This window comes from Anomalospiza imberbis, chromosome 11, assembly GCF_031753505.1.
Source record: "Anomalospiza imberbis isolate Cuckoo-Finch-1a 21T00152 chromosome 11, ASM3175350v1, whole genome shotgun sequence".
Classification (NCBI taxonomy): domain Eukaryota; kingdom Metazoa; phylum Chordata; class Aves; order Passeriformes; family Viduidae; genus Anomalospiza; species Anomalospiza imberbis.
This window is the reverse complement of record NC_089691.1, coordinates 6,602,901-6,622,962: the sequence shown is the minus strand read 5'-3', so window position 1 is coordinate 6,622,962 and position 20,062 is coordinate 6,602,901. Positions and strand designations below refer to the sequence as shown.

At 45.9% G+C, this 20,062-nt stretch overlaps 1 protein-coding gene and 1 long non-coding RNA gene across 9 annotated transcripts in view; both read left to right on the top strand.

Annotated features, from left to right (window-relative positions):
* The window catches only part of LOC137480531 (uncharacterized), a 39,315-nt gene extending 33,662 nt beyond the window's left edge, over positions 1–5,653 (top strand). Inside the window, exons 3-6 of the long non-coding RNA XR_011002950.1 lie at positions 90–143; positions 3,272–3,440; positions 4,273–4,357; positions 5,286–5,653. This is a non-coding gene — a long non-coding RNA (uncharacterized lncRNA). The remainder of the gene's footprint in view (positions 1–89; positions 144–3,271; positions 3,441–4,272; positions 4,358–5,285) is intronic.
* Positions 5,654–8,159: 2,506 nt separating this feature from the next.
* DOCK3 (dedicator of cytokinesis 3) overlaps positions 8,160–20,062 on the top strand; it is a 186,078-nt gene continuing 174,175 nt past the window's right edge. For 4 of the 8 annotated variants that reach the window (XM_068201612.1, XM_068201611.1, XM_068201615.1 and 1 more), the window contains exon 1: positions 8,160–8,621. In XM_068201612.1, coding sequence (XP_068057713.1) covers positions 8,585–8,621 — 37 coding nt within the window. In that variant the 5' untranslated portion in view covers positions 8,160–8,584. The remainder of the gene's footprint in view (positions 8,622–20,062) is intronic. The other 4 variants (XM_068201616.1, XM_068201610.1, XM_068201609.1 and 1 more) reach the window with 2 other exon arrangements.

Here is a 20,062-nt window from a genome sequence, read left to right as displayed (position 1 = left end):
CAGCTGCTGGTCACTTTGTGCTGATTCACTCCCAGAGCTGGATGTGAGTATTTGGATGGATTTACAGTAACTTCATCCTTTTTACTCAGGGACATGCCAGTCTGCAGAATTGCTACAATTGACTCATTGTTCTGCTGTGTCAGGTAACAAAATATTCTGCTTTCTTTTATTCTGCTCAGGAAGATCTGGTTTCATTACATAGGTCAAAGCTCTTAAAATAAATTCCTGTCAGATTTCCCCCCCCAGTTAACCTAGGTGACACACGTAGGGGTCTTTGGATGTCGCTGTATTGAGGCATGCATGACACAAAATTTCAAGTCTGCTTTATAGGAGACTGAAGTGGTTTTGGCATGCTGGGAACACGTATAGGATATATCTCTTCAACATTGGAATACAGTAATGCCTTTCACAAGGATATATTTCAAATTAATTTTGGAATATGAAGCTTATATGAACACTTAACTGTCAACTACTTGTCACTCTGGGCACATGAAACTAGGAGTTGGAAACCTGGTTTGGCTCTCTGTCAAACTAATGACAGTTCAATTGTCCCCATCTTAACAAAATTTAATTATTTAAGATTTGTAATATTTATGTACTATAAAAATACACTATTTATTTTACTAAAAAAATGCAGTTTGTTTTGACTGTACATATGTACAGTGATGGATTTATCCAGCTAAAAGTAATCAAAATAATTTTACAGATAAACACATAGAATGTTTACTTTTCAAATATAAATATGTGATTAGCACGGACAGGAAAATAGTAGGAAATGTTAACCAGTGCTCCTTGGGTATTGAGCACCTTGCCAGGACTGTGTATTTCTGTAATCATTAGCTGAGCTGCAGAGCTGTGCCCACAGCTACACTGTGCGCCCCAGTATTCCCATAAGGCAAAATGGGATGAACCCAGATAGGCCCAGCATGACTTCAAGTCATCCATCTCAGTAGTTCTAAATTGCAGTTTTACCGATTGCTGGTGCTAGTGCTGGTTTTATTTCCAGATCCCAGGGTACTCCCTGCAGAGGGACCGAGGCTGCTCCCCGTGCCCGGGGCTGGCAGGGCTGGCGCTCCCTGGAAGATGCCGAGCTGCGGGAGCGGGAGGCGCCTCCCGCTCTGCCGGGAGCGCTCCGGGAGCTCGGCTGAACATCTCCGCTGCTGGGGGAGGCTCCGAGCTCCAGCGGGGCCCGGCCGGCTGCGGCTCCAGCACCAGGGACAGCGGGCGGGGAGCCGGAGCGGAGGGGCCGGGGCGAGCTCCTCAGAGCACCACCAAGGGCTTAAAGCGGCCGCCAGGCTGCCGGGGCTGGCGTGGGACAGAGCGGCGCTGCGGGAACGGACAGCACGGGAAGGATAGCAGGGAACGGACAGCACGGGAAGGACAGCACGGGAACGGACAGCACGGGAAGGACAGCAGGGAACGGACAGCACGGGAAGGACAGCACGGAAGGACAGCACGGAATGGACAGCACGGGAAGGATAGCAGGGAAGGATAGCAGGGAACGGACAGCACGGGAAGGATAGCAGGGAACGGACAGCACGGATGGGACAGCACGGGAAGGACAGCACGGGAAGGACAGCACGGATGGGACAGCACGGATGGGACAGCACGGGAAGGACAGCACGGGAAGGACAGCACGGATGGGACAGCACGGGAAGGATAGCACGGAAGGGACAGCACGGATGGGACAGCACGGGAAGGACAGCACGGAAGGACAGCACGGAAGGGACAGCACGGGAAGGACAGCACGGAAGAACAGCACGGATGGGACAGCACGGAAGGACAGCACGGGAAGGACAGCACGGAAGGACAGCACGGATGGGACAGCACGGAAGGACAGCACGGGAAGGACAGCACGGATGGGACAGCACGGAAGGACAGCACGGAAGGACAGCACGGATGGGACAGCACGGGAAGGATAGCACGGGAAGGACAGCACGGAATGGACAGCACGGATGGGACAGCACGGGAAGGACAGCACGGAAGGACAGCACGGAAGGACAGCACGGGAAGGACGCGGGGCTCCTGCCCTGCCTTCAGCCCAGCCGGGCTGGACACCTCTGTCCCCCTTCACACGCACAGCGCACGCAAATGGCAGCGCAGGACTGCGGGATGCTCAGCCCTCGTTCCCTGGGATGTGTTAGATGTTGGGCACGAACCAAGGTTCTGCAGTCCCCGAAACAAAGCCATAATATCAGAGAGAGCACTTTAAAATCGCCCGCCAAACCCTACCCTCCCTGCTAGGGAATTGGCCGAGGGCTGATTGTGTGATAGCTCAAATCACTTAACCAGCCTCTGCAATAGAAACATGCTCATTTCCATGAGTGATGAAACCACTTCTCTGATGTTGTCTTTCAATAGTATAAATTTCTTAGCATGAAAGAGATCTCTTCCACGGCAATAAATACACAAATTACAAGAAATGCATAAGGTCAGAAATGAAATTAAAAAAAAAAACAAATCTCACAAGGAGAGTTCACAAATGCTTCTGAACTCTCATTTCACAAAATAAGACAGGAGTTAATTATTACTTGTGATAGGGTTTCTTATATCCTGAACATTAAAAGAAATTAATAGGAAAAGGTATAAATTTGTCAAAACAGCGCTAATTAACATCCTATGATTTCTCACCCTTTTAATAGGTAATTTACTGTAGTGAGAGCATTAAGGATGAGTGAGAATGAAGCTGCAATAGTATTTTCCTCAAATTTCTCATTTTTTCATGGTACAAGAAGTTTTAAACGATTTTTTTTTTTTTTAGTATTTGAAGGGCAAAATACTCTGTTTCTTTAGTACCAGGAAAACATTTGTTCGGCGTGATCTGTAATATGTTTTATATAAAGATCCATCTGATTAAATAATTACCACCTGCACTGTAAATTTTTGGTAGTCGTACTTGACATATTGGTACTAAGCTATTAGTCCATTCTCTACTTTTGTGCTAAAAAAAAAAAATCTGTATTCCCCTCCTGATTTAATCCAGATACCTTCTATGCAAGCAACATACAAACTAAACTTAGGTGCTGGCACAACCACATCGATCTGTATTTGTCCTTCTGCAAGTCCTGTTTTTTTCTGGTTTTATAATTTGTTTTCAAGCAATGTTAAAATAGAGTGAAAGTAACTTTTAATATTATATTTGTAACTGTTGTGTAAATTTGTTGTAGTGGACATTTTTATGGGGAGCTTTATTAGGTGAGGCTTAACCCCACCTGTCTAACGTTCTGGAAGGATATGAAAACACCTCCTTTTCTGCCCCCCATGACTTTAGATTCCCTTTGCTCTGAGGAAGACAGCACCAAAAATAGGGGAAGTACTGGAATATTTTATGCTGACTTCCATTTTGCATGAAAGAAAAATTCTGGAATGAAAGACCAGAACTATTGTAATTGAGATGTTCCCTGGTTCACCAGAAAGTTCTGCTTGCTGCATCTCACATGGTGAAGTGAAATGTGTGCTGGTTGCAGTTGGTCATGAGCTGCTGCTTCAGGCACTCCACAAGGAATAAATGATGGAGTGACAGCAGCATGCTGGGAATGCTGCTGCTGGATGGAGTTCTGCTTCCTTTCCTGCCACTCTGAGAAATGTTGAGGGCTGGGAGCAGAATTGTTTATAAGGAACTCCTTCTGAATTAAAAATTTGAAAGGAGTCTTAGGATAATGGACTTTAACATCCTCCCCTGAGCACTAATCAGAAATCATCCCAATTAAAGGTGTGTGAAGTGGTGGGGCACAAACACTGTGATGCCTTGGAGAGAAAATCTGTCATTTACTGCATTTAGATTCCTAAGTTGCTGCTTTGATCCCTCATAAGGAAGAAATCCATGAGATGGCCCTGTGCAATAGGACAAAAAATAGAATTTGCGTTTGTGCATCAAAACCTGAGACCTCCTGCTTAAAAGTTTTAGAAGATGACTTCACCAAGGGAAGAACAGCTCAGTTCTTCACCAGAATCCCTTTTGAGGCATAAAGTAGAAACACTTGGTGCTTCAAAAGGACCTGTGAGGTCATCACAGATGATGATAGAGTGGATTTGCTTTACACCTCTTTGTTTCTCCCTGCAAGGTGAAGTATTCATAATTTAATGGGAAAGTAAAGTTGTTCAGTAGCTTAATTCGTCTTAACAGCAGGGGAAGAATATGAACTTTAAAGAAACAAAAATAAAAAGTCAGAACCTCAAGTGTAGAAAAGGATGGAATATAATCAAATAAATTGTCTGGTCTGTCACAGGGAGTTGAAATTTATCTCTGATTTTTTTTTCCCTGATGGCAAGGGTCCTGGGCCATCTTGCTGAAACAGAGGCTTGAAGTAATAACAGAAGTTACCAGCAACTGTAGACCTGAGAATGGGGAGAAAGGGTAAAGTGTGGGGCTGCACTTCCCTGAAAAAGAGGGCAGGAGGGTGATATGTTCTGTGGTACCTTAAGGCTGGGATAACTGAGAGAGGGCTGCTTGCAGGGAGGTGTAAGAATCTCTCTGCTTTCTGCACTCTGACCTTCCATTGTCCCTTGCAGAGCATTTGAAAGGATTGTGCAGTTCCCTTGATCTATTTAAGAGACAGAAACTGTGTCAAATCTCTCCAATCCCAAGCCAGCTGTCTTTCAGATCACATCTATATTATGGCAAGACAGGACAATATAGGATGAACTCTCTGATGTATTTTAATTAACACTGTGTTAAACATTGCTGCCTGCTCTGTTTGGATAAGGACAACCGTGTTTGCAGTAGCAGAACCATAAGCAACTCACAATGCCTCAGACAGGACCACTCCTGAGCACAGTGGACATTAAGTAACCTTACACTGTTTTTCAGAGATTAGTGCTTTTCTGCTGACTTGATTTGTTCATTTAAATAAGGTCTTGAACCTTGTATTTGCCTTTATTTCAGTACAGTGCAACAACACAAGAGCTCAGTGACAGAACAGCACCTCAAAGACTTCTGCAAGGGGAGGCCCCTTTTCTCTGAAAACCATTAATTTTGGGATAGACAATGCCCACCAACAGAAGCGCTTCTTGTAGGAGCTCTGACATTTACATCAGATTTCAAATTTTAGTTTGATTGCTGATGCCAATTTAAAAAAACTTAACAAAACCTTACTAGAAGCAGGCTTTGAATTCCAATTTTGTGTAGCGTTTTCAATGTGCAAACTTTATAAGGGAAAACAAAAACAGCTCTAGGAAAAAAAAAAAGAAAAGAAAAAGAAAGAAAACCCTGGGGCGTATAACCTTGAGAATTTCTTGGTTGTGTTTGCTACAGTAGTTCTCTGCTTTTCCTGTGCTTTCCACAGTAGTATGAATACTGAAGCTGGCAGGAGTGAGCTCTGTTAAGAGAGAGGAGACAGCAGAAACAGTTGTTCTGCAGCAGTGGCTGTTTGCTTTGGTCTCTCCTTTGCACGTGGGTAATCCTGAATTCCAGCTTGGTGCCTGGGAGATTTGTGGCTCTGCCTCCGTTGGAGGATGAGATGTTTGTTCCTTCTACACTTGAGTGTTTACTAAAGCAGTCAGTATTTCTGTGGAGGTGACAGGAGCCTCATTAAAGGGGTGGATGCAGAGATCAGAGGAACAGGTGTAAATATATTTGGTAACGTTAACTTAAGCAAACTGGCGTTCCACTGACTCTACAGCTAAGTACATTGACTTTTTTGCTTCCTGAAGTCATGTGCGTCCTACGGCCATCTACTGACTCTCTCTCTGAAAATAGGAATCACCAGCAGCAGTGCAGAAAAGTCAGGAATAAACATGCAATAGTATGTGTTGTGTTTGAAATACAGATAATCTGCCATCAGTGTGAGTGTCCCTGCTAATGCTGTCATTTGTATGTCCATGACCATGCATATGGCCTTTCAATAAAGTGCTTTCTGTATGCCACTAGGTCCGTGCAGGTCCTATTCTGTCCAGCTGTTTTGGTGTCCTCCTCAGAGCTTATCTAACTTTAGAAGGGTCTCACTTCCCAAGTTCACCTTCATTCTGAGTTTACTTTAAGGGAAGAGCCAACTCAGACATGGTTCTAGTTTGGAAAAAAAAATATGCTGTATTTTTTTCTTAAGTAAGAAAAATATCAGTTTAAGTACTGGTCAGCTTGGCAGCAAGAAGAATCCTTGAAGGGCTGAGACTGTGGAATAAAGAGCCTGGAAGAATTAACCAGTTCCTCTCGCTGCAGAGGTTTTCTGTTCCCAAAGTACTTGGAAGAGATGGAAAGGTAGTTACTATTGACATATACAGAGTTAAAAAACCAAAACCAGTTTCTCAAACCCTGGAGCAGCCCATCTCCAACAGATGCAACTCAATGACTTTGTCATGCTTTGTCCCTTCAAAAAGCTATTTCTGCATGCTGTGGGAGTGCCTCAGGAAGGGAAGGAATGGAGCTATTGTAAATACAAATGCCTAAATGTGAATATGAATTAAGGTAGGATAGAATAAGTTGGTTTTTTAAAATGAATAATGTACAAGCACACTCAGTTCTTGGCCACTTGCTGTTTGCTCTCCACACAGGAAAACAAAACCCGACATCCCAAAGCCAAACCAAAACCCAAACAGAAACCTGGCGCTGCTCGGTGGGGAAACAGTAGTTGCACGTGTTAAAAAAATAAATAATGAAGGTTTCCACAGCAACCCAAGTTCTGTAGTGCAAGTTGATGACTTTCATTCTGTTTTATTATATAATCAGAGAACAGATATTCTATTAAAAGTGTTGGGTACATCTGAAGTTATATTGTTAAAAAGTTTAGTGCAATCCTAAAACTTCACATCAAGCAAGTTGTTTACAAAGGTTTCTGGAAAGGCTGGATACAAAGAGTTTTGGCGGAGGCTCTTTGACCAGGGCAAGGGCACTGGTCCATCAGAATACTGGAGGGAGTAAAATTTCAGTTGCAGGAAAACTTTTGTACAACTTATTTCAGCTTTTCCTTAGTTGTGAAGAATTCAAATTCAGTTTTTATGGAAGGGAGCTGAACTTAGAGATGAAATCTAAGTTTCCCGTTTTGGATACGAGTTCATTGCGGAAACCGTGCGAATTTCACCAGCTCTTTAGAAGCTCTGGAGATTCATAATACCGACAAGAAAACGAAACACAGTATCAGCCGGATTTTGATCTAACGCTGGTGGTGCCCGGGGTTAGCGCTGCCAGGGGCTCGGGGCAGAGGCCGGGCCGTGTCGCGGGCAGCGCGGGGCGCCGGGCGGGGGTCGGGCCGGCCCCGCTGCGGACCAACAGGGCCGGGCGCGGTGCTGCACTGTGGGCCGGGCTCCCGGGAGCCGCTCGGGCGGGCAGGTGCGGTCGGGATGGGGTGGGATGGGATGGGATGGGGATGGGGATGGGGATGGGGATGGGATGGGATGGGGATGGGATGGGGATGGGGATGGGGATGGGGATGGGATGGGGATGGGATGGGATGGGATGGGGATGGGGATGGGATGGGATGGGATGGCGATGGGGATGGGGATGGGATGGGGATGGGATGGGGATGGGGATGGGGATGGGGATGGGGATGGGGATGGGGATGGGATGGGATGGGATGGGATGGGGATGGGGATGGGGATGGGGATGGGGATGGGGATGGGGATGGGATTGGATGGGATGGGGATGGGGATGGGGATGGGATGGGGATGGGATGGGATGGGATGGGATGGGGATGGGGATGGGGATGGGGATGGGGATGGGATGGGATGGGATGGGGATGGGGATGGGATGGGATGGGATGGGATGGGGATGGGGATGGGATGGGGATGGGGATGGGGATGGGATGGGGATGGGATGGGGATGGGGATGGGGATGGGGATGGGGATGGGATGGGGATGGGGATGGGGATGGGGATGGGGATGGGATGGGATGGGGATGGGATGGGATGGGGATGGGGATGGGGATGGGGATGGGGATGGGGATGGGGATGGGATGGGATGGGATGGGATGGCGATGGGATGGGGATGGGATGGGATGGGATGGGGATGGGATGGGATGGGGATGGGATGGGATGGGATGGGATGGCGATGGGCCGTGAGGATGTCCCGGGAGCGGCCGCTCCCCTCGCCGCCCTCAGAGGCCACGCGCCGCCCCGCGCCTCGCGCCCGCGCGCGCCTCGTGCGGCCGCGCGGGGAGGGGTGGGGGGGGGGGCGGCGCGAGCCGCGCGTGCGCGCCAGGTCCGCCGGGAGCGCGAGGGGGGGCGCGGCAGCCCCGAGTCCTTCAGGCGGCGGCGGCGGCGGCGGGAGCGGCGGCTCGGGAGGAGGAGAACGAGGACGACGAGGAGGGGGCCCGGGGCCGCCGAGCTCCGCGGGGCCGCCGCGTCGGCAGGGCCGGAGCCCGCGGGGGCCGCGCGAGGAGAGGCGCCGGGCCGGCGGCGAGCGGCCGCAGAGGGGAGCGGCGCGGCGGCCGGTACCGCCCGGGCGGGCGGGGGGGCGACCTCCCCCCGCCCCCCGGCAGCGGCGAAGCGACCCCTGAGCACAGCCCCGGCCGGAGCGTGGGGCGGGGGCCGCCGGCGCGGCGCCCCCGCTGAGCGCTGGGGGAGGAGAAGCCGCCCCCGCTCGATGAGCGGCGCCCGCCCGCCCGCCGCGCTCTGCCCGGGGACCGGCGGCCGCGGCCGAGCCATCCAGCAGCATGTGGAGTCCCACCGAGGAGGAGAAATACGGCGTGGGTAGGTGCTGCCGCATCCCTCCCCCGCCCCGCGCACCCCCTCCTCTCCCCGCCGGACCCCGGGGCTGTGCTGCGCGTGTGGGGGGGCGGCTGCTCCCCTCCCCCGGGGCCGGCGGTGGTCGCGGCGCTGCCCCTCAGGCGGAGCCGGGATGGGGGCAGCGCTGCCCGCGGGGCTGTGAGCGCTGCCCGCGGGGCTGTGAGCGCTGCCCGCCGCTGCCTCCCCTGCCCTGCCCTGCCCTGCCCGCGCCGCTGGATGCGCTCTGCGTGTGCTTCGCTTCGCGTTATTTCCCCGAGCGCCGCCGCGGCGAAGCGAGAGACGAGCGGAGTTCGGGGGCCCGCGCTGGGGTCGGGATCGCACAAATAATCAGAAAACGAGTTGCTGAGCCCTTAATCTACTTAAGCGCGCTGTTCCCTTTTCCCTGCGTTTCCATCTGCGGAGCGCGGCGATGTGTGGATGGAGTTGGGAAGGGGCCGGCGGCGCCGCGGTGTCTTTAGGGGGCGTCGGTGCTGCACCTGCCCGGCCGCGGGGCCGAGGGGGCGGCCGGGCCGGGGCTGCGGCGGGCCGGGAGCGGGGCCGCGGGGCCTCTGTGCGTGCGGGCTGCGCTGCTTTCTCGTTGTCTGGGTAAATCAGATTTTACAGGCGTCTGGCATCGTGGTTGCTCTAATCTGAGCATCACCGTTGGCGGCTTTGGTTTGTTATTTTAGCGTGTAAATCCCTGATAAGAGCAGAAATGTTCCATCTAATGAAGTGGAAGATAGAGAATCTCTTTTACTTCGCTTTTGCTCATTTCGATTTAATTTTTTTTTAACTGTTGACTTGTATTATAATAATAAAAGCCAATACTGCTACCCTGATTAGTTACTTAAACGCCTCATTAAATTTATAGTTATCAGTTGTGCATATTGATTTTTAAGTTCCACAGTGTGTAGTGATGATTGATTTCTACAAAATATTTAAAATAGTATCAACAAATTTGCTACATGATCTGTTAACCGGAACTGTTAAAATGGGATTTTGGCAATTAACTCATGAGCAATTAGAAGCCTCAATGCCTCTTTGTTAAAATGCTTTTTGTTAATTTAGTAATAAAAAAATACTTGTTAATTTTTCATCTTGTACAGCAAATATTTTCCTTAGTACATCCCACTTGTCTTCATAGTAAAGAGAGATGAAGCAAATCACTTTTGTTTAAAAACAAAATCAAATGCAGCATCAGATGAGAACCTGTAAGTGTAGGGTAATATAAACAAGTGGCAGAAAAGAGCACCTGGCAGTCGTTGCTTCCAATCCTGTTGCTGTGTCTGTTGCTCACTGGGAGTATATGAAGTTAACAAGCCCTGCTCATCCCAGCTGGACGCTGCAGGAATACAAAGCTGTTGTTTTGCGGGGGTTTTTAAATGTAGTTGATGCTTTACTTTTTTTCATACCTCATCTGCTGGGCAGAGGCCACCTCTGTTACCCTAGAATGAAACTGACTGCTGTAATTGTAATGGATGCTTCAGAAAATAATTATCTGTCTTCCAAATCTTCTTGTTTTCCATACGTTTCTGTAGTTGTTTTTCTTTGCCGTGTTGCAGGGTTTGATATTCAGTGTTTGTTTTTGTGTTTGGCCCATGTGCTCAAATAAGAAAGTCCTTGTTTTACCTTGATCCAAAAAAACAGGTGAACTAATTTTTTTACGCAGATATTTGAAAAGAAAAGCTGTGAAATCTCCAGTCAGGTTGTAAACAAGTCTGGAAGAGGCATGTGGAAGGGAGGGCAGTGAATGAAAACAAGTGTGATTTCAATGATGTTCCCTGGGCTGGAGAATATTCCTCTAAGGATGGGGATTTTTATTTTGCAAACAACACACCTGTAGGTAGGGCTGAGGTAACAGCTGAGTTGTGCAAGTTCTGGTGATCTCTAGGCAAGCTTTTTTTATTCTTGAGTAGCTTTAATTACTTTTTGTGTAATTGAAATTTGTTGATAATCCTCCGGAGAAGGAAAATAGGTGGAAAATGCCGCTTATATCTGGAGTTTAGTTACTGCAAGTGAGGAGTGGCATATCAAAAGTAGATCTGTCATTGCTGGCTGGAAGGGTTATTTTTGTGCATTTTGAAGCAAATAGTCTGCAGAAAGTGTGGACCTGAGGGTTTGCTGCTGGGAGGTGCACTGGCAAAAAAAAAGGGGCAGGGGGAAATAGCAGTGTAAATTATCCTGATTCCACAAGTAATATGTGCAAAAATAATCTTGGCATGAGTCACTGTTCGGAGCTTATGCCTTTGGGCTTTAGTAGTTTGGGTTTGCTTAGAGAGTCTCTGTCCAAAAATCCACTGCGTGTTTTCTCTGTGCTCCTGCTAAACCATGCGAAGTTTTAAGATTTGCCTTTGGGTAAGGGCAATAAACTTTCTGTCCCTGTTGATGTAAGCTGAGTGGGAGAAAAATCAGTTATTTCTGCAACTGGAATACCACCAAGAGGTTTCTGGTGGAACAGAGAGGACCGTCTGGACACCCAGGCCCTAGACATAGCTGTTCTTGTGGACCAAGGAAAGGGAAAGTACCATTTACAGTGGTTCATCCTGATGCTGTTGTCTTTGTTGAAAGTAAGTTGTGCTCTCTTGCCTTACCTGGGTGGATGGCTCAGAGGTGATAATTCACAGAAATGATCCTTCAGAAAGACACTCCATTCCCCTCTCAACACCTGGCTGTGGAAGGGCTTTGTGTTCTGCACTGGCTTCTAGGGAGTATCAAAGGCATTTCTCCTCTGCTTGCTGGAGCCCCTCAGCAGATATTCCTGTGCAGCCACAAGCTCTTGGCTGCAGGAGAATATGTTAAATTTCCTGATGGGAACGTTGGTGCCTTTTGGCCGGTTCTGGAGTTCTCTGTGCCTACCTGCAATTAAGAGAAGTTTTCCACACTTGCAGTTGTAGAACACCATTGTATTGCCCAGTTCTCATACAAATCACTGCATGCATCTGCAGCAAAGATATTAAAAGATTGCTCAGGATATTTCTAAATAAACTAAACACTCTCCTAACAACCTTGGAGATCTTCCTTGATTTTATTTCTCAGCTGCTATAGCAACTACCTGGTAGCTGTTGTGAGTAATTCCCCTCTATTTAGAAATACTTGCATTCAGTGCCTCTAATCCTAACCCTACTTTTAAAACCTGAGACTAGCTGAAGTAAAGCAGACAGTTCTTCCACAGGTGCTTAAGATGGCCAGTTATGAATGCAATTAATAAGAATTCTGAACGGATTATTGAAGATAATGCTCTCTAGCCCTCTAGTGTTTTAGTATTTTTCAAGCAGTCTCTGTCTCTAAGAAAATATTTATTAAAGTGATCTGATTAGTTACTTTAGTCTTGAAAAGCAAGTATTAAATATTAATGTATTAAAAGAAAAAGTTAAATAGAACTCTTTAGTAAACAGCATTTGGCTACTGTGTAAGAGCTGATTATTTCATTAAGCTGTCAGTTTTTGCTCTTTTATTTTTGTGTAAGAAGCACATTTTGGTGGCTCTCAGGGAAGTTTTTGGTTTTTGTTGGGTTTTTTTAATGTAATTGATGCTGTATCAACAAGTCACTTTGTATGGCTGACCATATTAAATATGTATGTATTAAGTCACGGAGGAGAAGGGGAACCTGCCTGCATCAACAGAATCAGTTCTTAGTTTATTCAAAGAATTAGGGTTAAAATCTGTTGTTCTATTTAAAAATGCTTTTTTAATCTTTATTTTCACTGCTTGCTTGGTAACAATGAAAAATAAATCCATAAGCACAAATATATACAACTAAACTTTCCCTTGTTCTTACTAAGAAGGGATGGAACATCACAATGTCCTAGATATGGTTTTGTACTGCAGCTTTTTGATCAATATCTTGATTTTATTTTTCCCCCCTTGTCACTAAACCTTGGCTTGCACACTTCCAGTTCATATTTATGCTCATCAAAACAGGACTGCAGAACTTAGAAAAGCCTTCCTTCCTTCCTCAGGGCTTTTGGCACAAGACTCTGCCCTGGCTGTTCACACGAGAGGCAGCTGCTGAAGGGGGCTGTGAGTGGCACTGTGGTTTCACTTGCTCACTGGAGTGGTTTGTTACAGGTTTAAAAATTAAAAGTTACAGAGAAGTAGAGAAAAGTCCCTCTCCCAAATTAGGAAAATGTCCATTGTTTATATGGAAAGCACTATCAATCCTTGCATCAGGTGCTGTGTTAGGGACATAGGTTATATTTAATTTTCTCTCCTGTGTCCCCGTGCCAGGAGATGTAATCGTCTGGCAGCAGGAGGGAGGTGACTAAGGGTATTCTTCAAGGATCTGTCTTGGAACCAAAGCAGGGATTCACTTTGAAACCTTCTGTGCTCCACTGCTTTGGGAAGTGGTGCTGGTACCTGGGGACTTGCTCAGGAAAATGGGATGATCCAGGGATTGGAGTAATTTCTGTTCAGTACTTTACTCCTAAGGGCCTTTTTTTTTTTTTTTTTTTTTTTTTTTTTACCTGTAGGCCTTAAGAATGAGCAAAGGAATTTGTCAGTCAGGGAGCATAAAGGAAATGTATATGTGTTATTTAACTGGATGGGAAATGAATCACACCTTGAAATGTCTCTGGAAAAGAGCAGCTCCCAAGATGCATCTGATGGGATACTGTCATACAGAGAGGAGAGGTTACTGAAGTGTCGTTAAATGTGGTGGGCAACTTCAGCTCCAGGGTAGGGTAAATACGGAATTCTGTGGATGCTGATAAAACTTGGAGATTAAATGTCCTGTTTTGTGGCAAGAGATTAATATATTTTGGCTTGTCTGTCCCAGAAAAGACTAAGCCAAAGACATTGTGGTTAGATCAGTTCTCATGAAGAGCTGATTTGCAGAACTGGATGAGAATTAACCTGTAAGATATCACTTCTTTGAGATTATCTAAATACCAGTTGTCCACATATGCATTTGCCATAGAAATTAGCCAAAACTTTCTAAATACAGGAGGAATGAAGTTCAGAATCAAATTGCTCACAAAGGCAAGAAGTGAGATCTCTATGTTTGACAGTTCATTGCATGGTTTGTATGGGAATGTGGGGGTGATCCTGGAATAAGAAGTGATAGCAGTGCAATATGGGGTTTAAATTTAGATGATTTGATGGGGTTTAGAGCAATTTTCTCCACTTCTTTGTTATTGTGCTGTATTAGGTATTCGGTTAAGACCTGCCGGACTTCAGCCACTGGCCAGTAGGGTGGGGGCAAAAGCATTTCCTCCCCGAGCTTATCCACAGCACAGAAGGGATTTTGTTTTCAGAATGATTTTCTAAGAGGGAAATATTTTGGTGTTCAGGCTTTCTGTCCTCACCTAACAATACATCCAGTAACAAGTGACATTTGGTGGTGTGAGTTGGCAAACTTGGACAACTTTTCCTGCATGTTTAATGGAAATGGGACTGGGTGGGGAAGAACTTGAAACTGGAATTTCTGTGCATAGTAGTGCAGATTCTGACTTGCTGAAAAAAAAAAAAGGTTAATCGGGTTCTGTCAGGTGTTTCTTGTGTGCTTTGGGTTTAAATTCATTGTTCAACTGTTCAGAGTGAAATTAGTGAGGAAATTTAAAATAATTTCTCTTTTGAACCACTTAAGGGGTAGAAAGTTGGTGTGTGAGTATGGGGTGATGGTGCAGGTTGTGGTTTGCAGCTGTATGTGGGAATAGAGCAAGGGTGACTTGTAATTAGTCCTTGGAAAACAACTTCCTTAGGGCACAGTCAGTGGCATAGCTCAGCTGGAATTGAGTGCCACTACCCTTGCAAAGCCTTTTTTGCAGCAGTTCTGCCCTTAACAAGTCAGACTCCAATGCAGACATCAGGGAAAGATGTAAGAACTATTACCAGAACTTGCAATTATAAAATTCTCTACCATGTATTTGCTGGCATTTCAAAACCCACAAGAGGGGGATAATTGGGAATGAGGAAGTTTTCTGTGTTCATATGCACAGTGGCATGTAGATAGACAAGCTTTTCTGATTAACACATTGGACAGTTATTTGGAAATGGTTCTCATGCAGAAGAGCTGTAACTGCCTGATGGGTCCAACAACTGGTGTTATTGGTGGCCATATGTATTCCATAGATTTGTTCTCTTGAGAAATGGGAGCACTTTTCAGATGTGGGTGTGAAAACACCAAAGAACAGGAAGTCTGTGGAAAATTATTTAGCTCTTGAAGAGACTGATGAAACTTTTCTCTCCTTCTCCAGAGATATTTTTTTTTAATTAGTGTGGTTACTAAGTTTGTTGTGTTCATCTCTCAGCTGTGCTGTGCACTTAGGAAGAGGCCAAAGGAAGCATACCATGGGATCTCAGTCCAAAACCAGTTGTGATTGACAGTGGTCTTTCCACTGATGTTTTTAAGTTATGAATCAACCTTAATCTCACAACATTTCTCCCTTTGTTCTGTTTCAAAATCTGTCTGCTCGCTGAACCTCAAGGCAAATACAAAATATATCACTCAAGTGCCTGATGTTAAAATCAAACCTCTGTTCAAGTTTTTCCATGTCAAAATGAACTTTGTGAGGTCTTCTGAGATCCTGAAAGGATCTCTGAAGAAACGTCTCTGAAGTTTTTTTGGCCATAATTCCTTCCTCTTAGACATGTTTTAGTTTTGTTCAAACAATAAGTCCTTAGTCCAAACTTAGGGAATATATTTGAAAGGCAGGGAACTGAGGCTTTGAGCAGATTGAGTGCTTTCCAGTGCAGTTGTGAGGTGATTACTTATTCCAAGGATAAGACTTCCCTCCATCCCTCTTCAGCTTTTAACTACTTTTTCTTTTCTTGAGTCTTTCTGGATATTAAGCCTTAAGAAAAGCTTATGACAAGCGGTGCCAGCTAACTCTTAGTGATTAAAAGCAGGCCTTTGTGCTTTCAGAGGTAAGCTGGTGTTCTCTGAAAGATCTAGACAAACCTTTATTTTTATTTCAGTGCAAGGAAGCTTGGGCACTAAATGCTTTTAGTGTTGGCGGTAGGCAGTTGATGGAGTGGTGAATTATTTTATTTTCTTTCTGTTGAATGTAAGGCCCTGAGCTACCCAAGGTGCCAGAGTGTAGCACGGAGTGCTTTGGCAGGTGCCTCACTGTTCTGGAAACCTCTTGTGGCTGTGTTTTTGAGCAGCAGGGCCCTTCTTCCCTCTCAAAATGTTCGTGAACAAGATACCATAAACGGGTACCTGCACTTTTAGTCTTCTGAACCTGATAAAGGAGCCCTTGAACTCATGTCAGAGAAACCCAGAACTGTTAAATAGAAGGCAGTTGCAAGCAATATGTGACTGTTTGGGTGTCAGTGCACATGGTCCTTTGCCTTGCTGGGGTGGCTGCTGGGTGGGCTGCCCGAATAAGTGGTGAAGGGAGCAGAGAGCCTTTCATAGGAGAATATCTCAGACAGTGCTGGATACTCCCTGGAGGGAGCAATGTCTGTTTCCAGTAACTGAGTCTGGATGTGGGGGGATAGGAGGAGATGTTTCTGTTTCACCCACCTCTTCCTTTGTGGAGAAAAATGCCAGTGGAAGTGTCTGCAGAAAGCTGCCCACTGCACCTAGGCACTGCTTTGTGTGTGTGTGGCTGTGTTACAGGGACAGAGAGTGTAAGCACAGGTGAGAAAGTCTCAGCCAGAGTGGGACAAGTAATCCAAAAATATATGAATTACTGGAAAAAAGGGTTACTGAAAACTGTGGTTTGAACTTTGGTGCGTTTTTGTGTTTTGCTTCTCTCTCTAAATGCTCACGATCTGAATGATTGGTGACCTGAATTTTGATAAACCATAGATACAACAGTATAGTTCTGCTGGACCTGTTAGAGCAGGATGAATATTTTTGTGAAATAATCTTGCCCTGACACCTGCTGTTGCTGTACAGAATGGAGCTGGACACTGCCTGTGGGCCTGCCGTGATGAACAATGAGGGGAATCCTCTGCATGCTTGTGCCTCTGTTTAACGGTGATACTGTGAGGCCATTCCTCCAGCAGGGACTTGTTAGAGGGGAGGAGCTGTCCTGGGACCTGGAAAGGTCCTGGCACTGCTGTGCTTGGCCCTGCTGTGTGTGCAGAGCATCCACTGGAAGGAAACCTGCCTGCTGGGGAAGCTCCCCTGGCAGTGCACAGTGATCTGCACCCATCCATCCCTCCATCCCTCCACCATCCTCCTGCCTGCTGCTCCAGCTCAGCCCTCCCAGTGCACTGATCTGAGGGGAGGAGCCACTTGTTTTTGTTTTCAAAAGGTAAGTGTTTGGTAATCTCTGTGGTACAAGGGGTTTATGCCAAGGAAGATTGTGTTTCAAGCACTGGTCTTGAAGAAGCAGCTTCTCTTTGGACTCTGGGGCAGAGGAGGTAGAAAATAGGCTTCTCTCTCTTTCTTTATCACAGCAAGACTCCAAACTGCAGCTACTGATCTTGTTGGGTTTGGTTTGGTTTGGTTTTGTTATGGCTTTTTGTCCCCCACTTCTGGAGTGATTATATTTCTGGCAGAAGACCATATTCTCCTTTTAATAGGGGAAAAAAGAGTTTATTAAATAAAAACAAATAATAACATCATAAAAAGTAATAATAATAATAAAATAAACCTGGGTGGAGGACACAAAAAAAGAAGAGGAGGATTTCCCCAACATCTCAGATGATGGTGATAGCATTAAATAATGCACCTTTGCTTCAGTCAAGATTGGAAGAGTTAAAAATCATGAAAACAAAGCATCTTCAATTTTGTCAGTCAAATGTTTTTTTTGTTTGTTTGTTTGTTTGTTTTTTTGTATTTTAGTTGCAAACCAAAAAAGTCAAAGTTCTTATGGGTGGATTGACAGGTTTCATAGATGTCTTCAGCAAAGTTCTTGTGTGACAGCCAGTATAGGCTGGCTCTATTAATAGAGTTTTCAGCTAAAATGCAGGAGCTATATGCCGGTAAATATACTTTTATAAATCTGCCCTATCCTTCCCTTCCTGCTGCTCATTGAAAATGTGCAAACTGACCATAAATGGCCAGGTAGCTTTATTGTGTTAAGAGCTTATTTAACAGATAGACGGGAGGGCTGAAAGCCTCACGCTGTAGCCTGTGCAAAACGGGACAGGCTGGAAGCTGCTGTGGGGTAATCCCTGAGGTTTTGCATGTGTGAACATGAGCCAGTGGTGTTCTCCTGTAGGCAGCCACATCCCTGGCTGTGTTCCTGGGCACCAGCATGGTGATGGAAATGGTCTTTTCCTCCTTTAGTTGCTCTTGGGCTGCACCTCGCAGTATGAAGGGTGAGGTGAGGAGATGGGAACACAGGGGAGAGAGAAGAGGGTCTGTAGGATCCAGGGTGGTACAGCCTGGGAAGTGGAGCATAGGAAAGGGTTGGCTCATGGATAGCTGCTGTCTAGGGAGGTACAGAGAAGACAGGGCCAGGCACTTCTCCAAGCTGCAGGGTGAAAGGAGGAGCCGTGGGGGCAAATTCCAGTCAGGGACAGTGATTCCCACAGTGCACGTGGGAAAGCCCTGGAGCAGGGTGCCTGGAGAGGTGGTGCAATCTCCACCCTCCAGGAGAGTCAAAACTTGATCGGTTTCTTACCTTGTTTCCTGGTGTTGAACAGTTAAGTGTTCAACAGGCTCATGCTTGCTGCATGTGGAACGCAGCAGTGCAGAGCAGCTCCTCACCTCTCTGGGCAGAGTGTGCTCAGTGTTCTCTTTGCCAGCTGCGTATTGGAAAGAGGGAGAAGGTTTCAGAAACCGAAACAGCCTTTGCCTCTCTTTAAAAGGGAGAAAAAGCCTGCTGCATTTGCTTCCTGCATAGAGAGAATGATGTATGGGTGAATGAACTGATGGGATAGAGTGACAGGAAGAGGATGAAGTAACAGGATAGATCCTTGCAAAGCTGTGAGCTCAAGACCAGTTCTTTAGCACAGCTAAGGCAGTGGACAGCACTGTGGGCTTTTGGTCCATTGCTTTTCTCCCATCTCCTGCCACCAGGATGTGCAAAACTATTTTAAACAGCTCATGATTTTTGAGCCCAATCTCTATTTTTATCTTGGAGGGCAGGGGAAGGATGCTTGCAATCCTTTGCTCTGCTACCGAATGATCACCTTTCTTCTCAGGCATCTGTTTCTTTTTTTGCAGGAATATTGTCCTGGTGCTGGTATGACTCAGTAGAAAGAGGCGGTGTTGCTAGGCAGCGGGTGAGCACTTTGCAGATGCCATGTGATGGCAGTAAGCTGCCTTGGAATAATCCATTGGTGGCAGTATTCCTGGCTGAGGTTCTGTACTGCACAAAGAAAGAAGCATCTCTGACAGGAGCAGATGCTGCCTAGCAACTGCCACTGCTCCCCGAGCAGCCTGAAATACCTTCACTTAATTGTACTGTAATTTTGGCAATACACAGAGCCCAAAGTGTAATGCCTTGCTTTCAGTTCTGAAGTACATTCTTCTTCATCGAGATTTGGCATAAAAGTTCATAAAGACCATTAATAAGGTCAAAAAATTTTTAGCTGTCTTCTAAATCATGTCTTTTGTTTAATCTGTACTCTTCAATTGTAATGTTTGGATGGCTTTTAATCAGCTTTTAATAATCTTTTTTGTGTGTGTGTATTACATTAGTGCCTGGCAATTCCAATCGGATTAGAGCCCTGTTCTGTGTCATGTGTACCAGTACACTCTGCAAGAAATACCCCCTCTGCAAAAACTTCATGTTTTATTTGGGCTTTTAAGGTGTAATTGGATATATGCTCTCTTCCATATCTAAATTATTCATGTTGTCATCTTGCTTAAACAGAGGAATGTTTTAGAAGTGCTGTTCCCTGTATTCTTTCTGAACATACTTACTGAATGAGGCCCGGACTTGCAAATAAATCTGAAAGTCTCAGATTAATTTCTGGCAAATAATTGAAACCCTCACCCACAATTAATCATTTAAATACTGGGAAGGTGTATTGTGAGGGTGAAAACATTATTGTAGGTATTTGTAGAAGAAAATGGAAATATTTTTCATTTCCTCATGGTTCTGCTCCCTTGTCAAATATTATCAGACTGTAACTTTGCAATCTATGAAGCTGCCAGGTTTAATCAAGCAGTTCCACAAAGAAAAAAATTAATCATATTGGCCTTTAATTTTGTTATAAAAATATGATAGGATTTTTTCATCTTGTCATTTTAAATTATTAAACCCACAATTTTCTGTGTTGAAGAACTACTCCTTTTTGCTGGGAAGAGGTTTGTGGTTCGGAGAGAGGCTCAGACTGGAAGGTACGGGGAGGTTTGGGAAGTATTAATTCAGTGCTGCCCGTAGGCGTGGTTGTGCAACGCGGTTGCCTCACAGAAAGGTAAAGCTAAATCTCGCCTCTCTCTTGTCCTCTGTGAGATAATTTGTGTCAAGGCTGGTTTTCCTGCCTGGTCATCCTGCCCTAGCCTGGAGACTGTTCCCTCTGTCATCCCTAAATGCAAAAACTCCACATCTGCTCTTCTTGGAAAATACATTATTAAG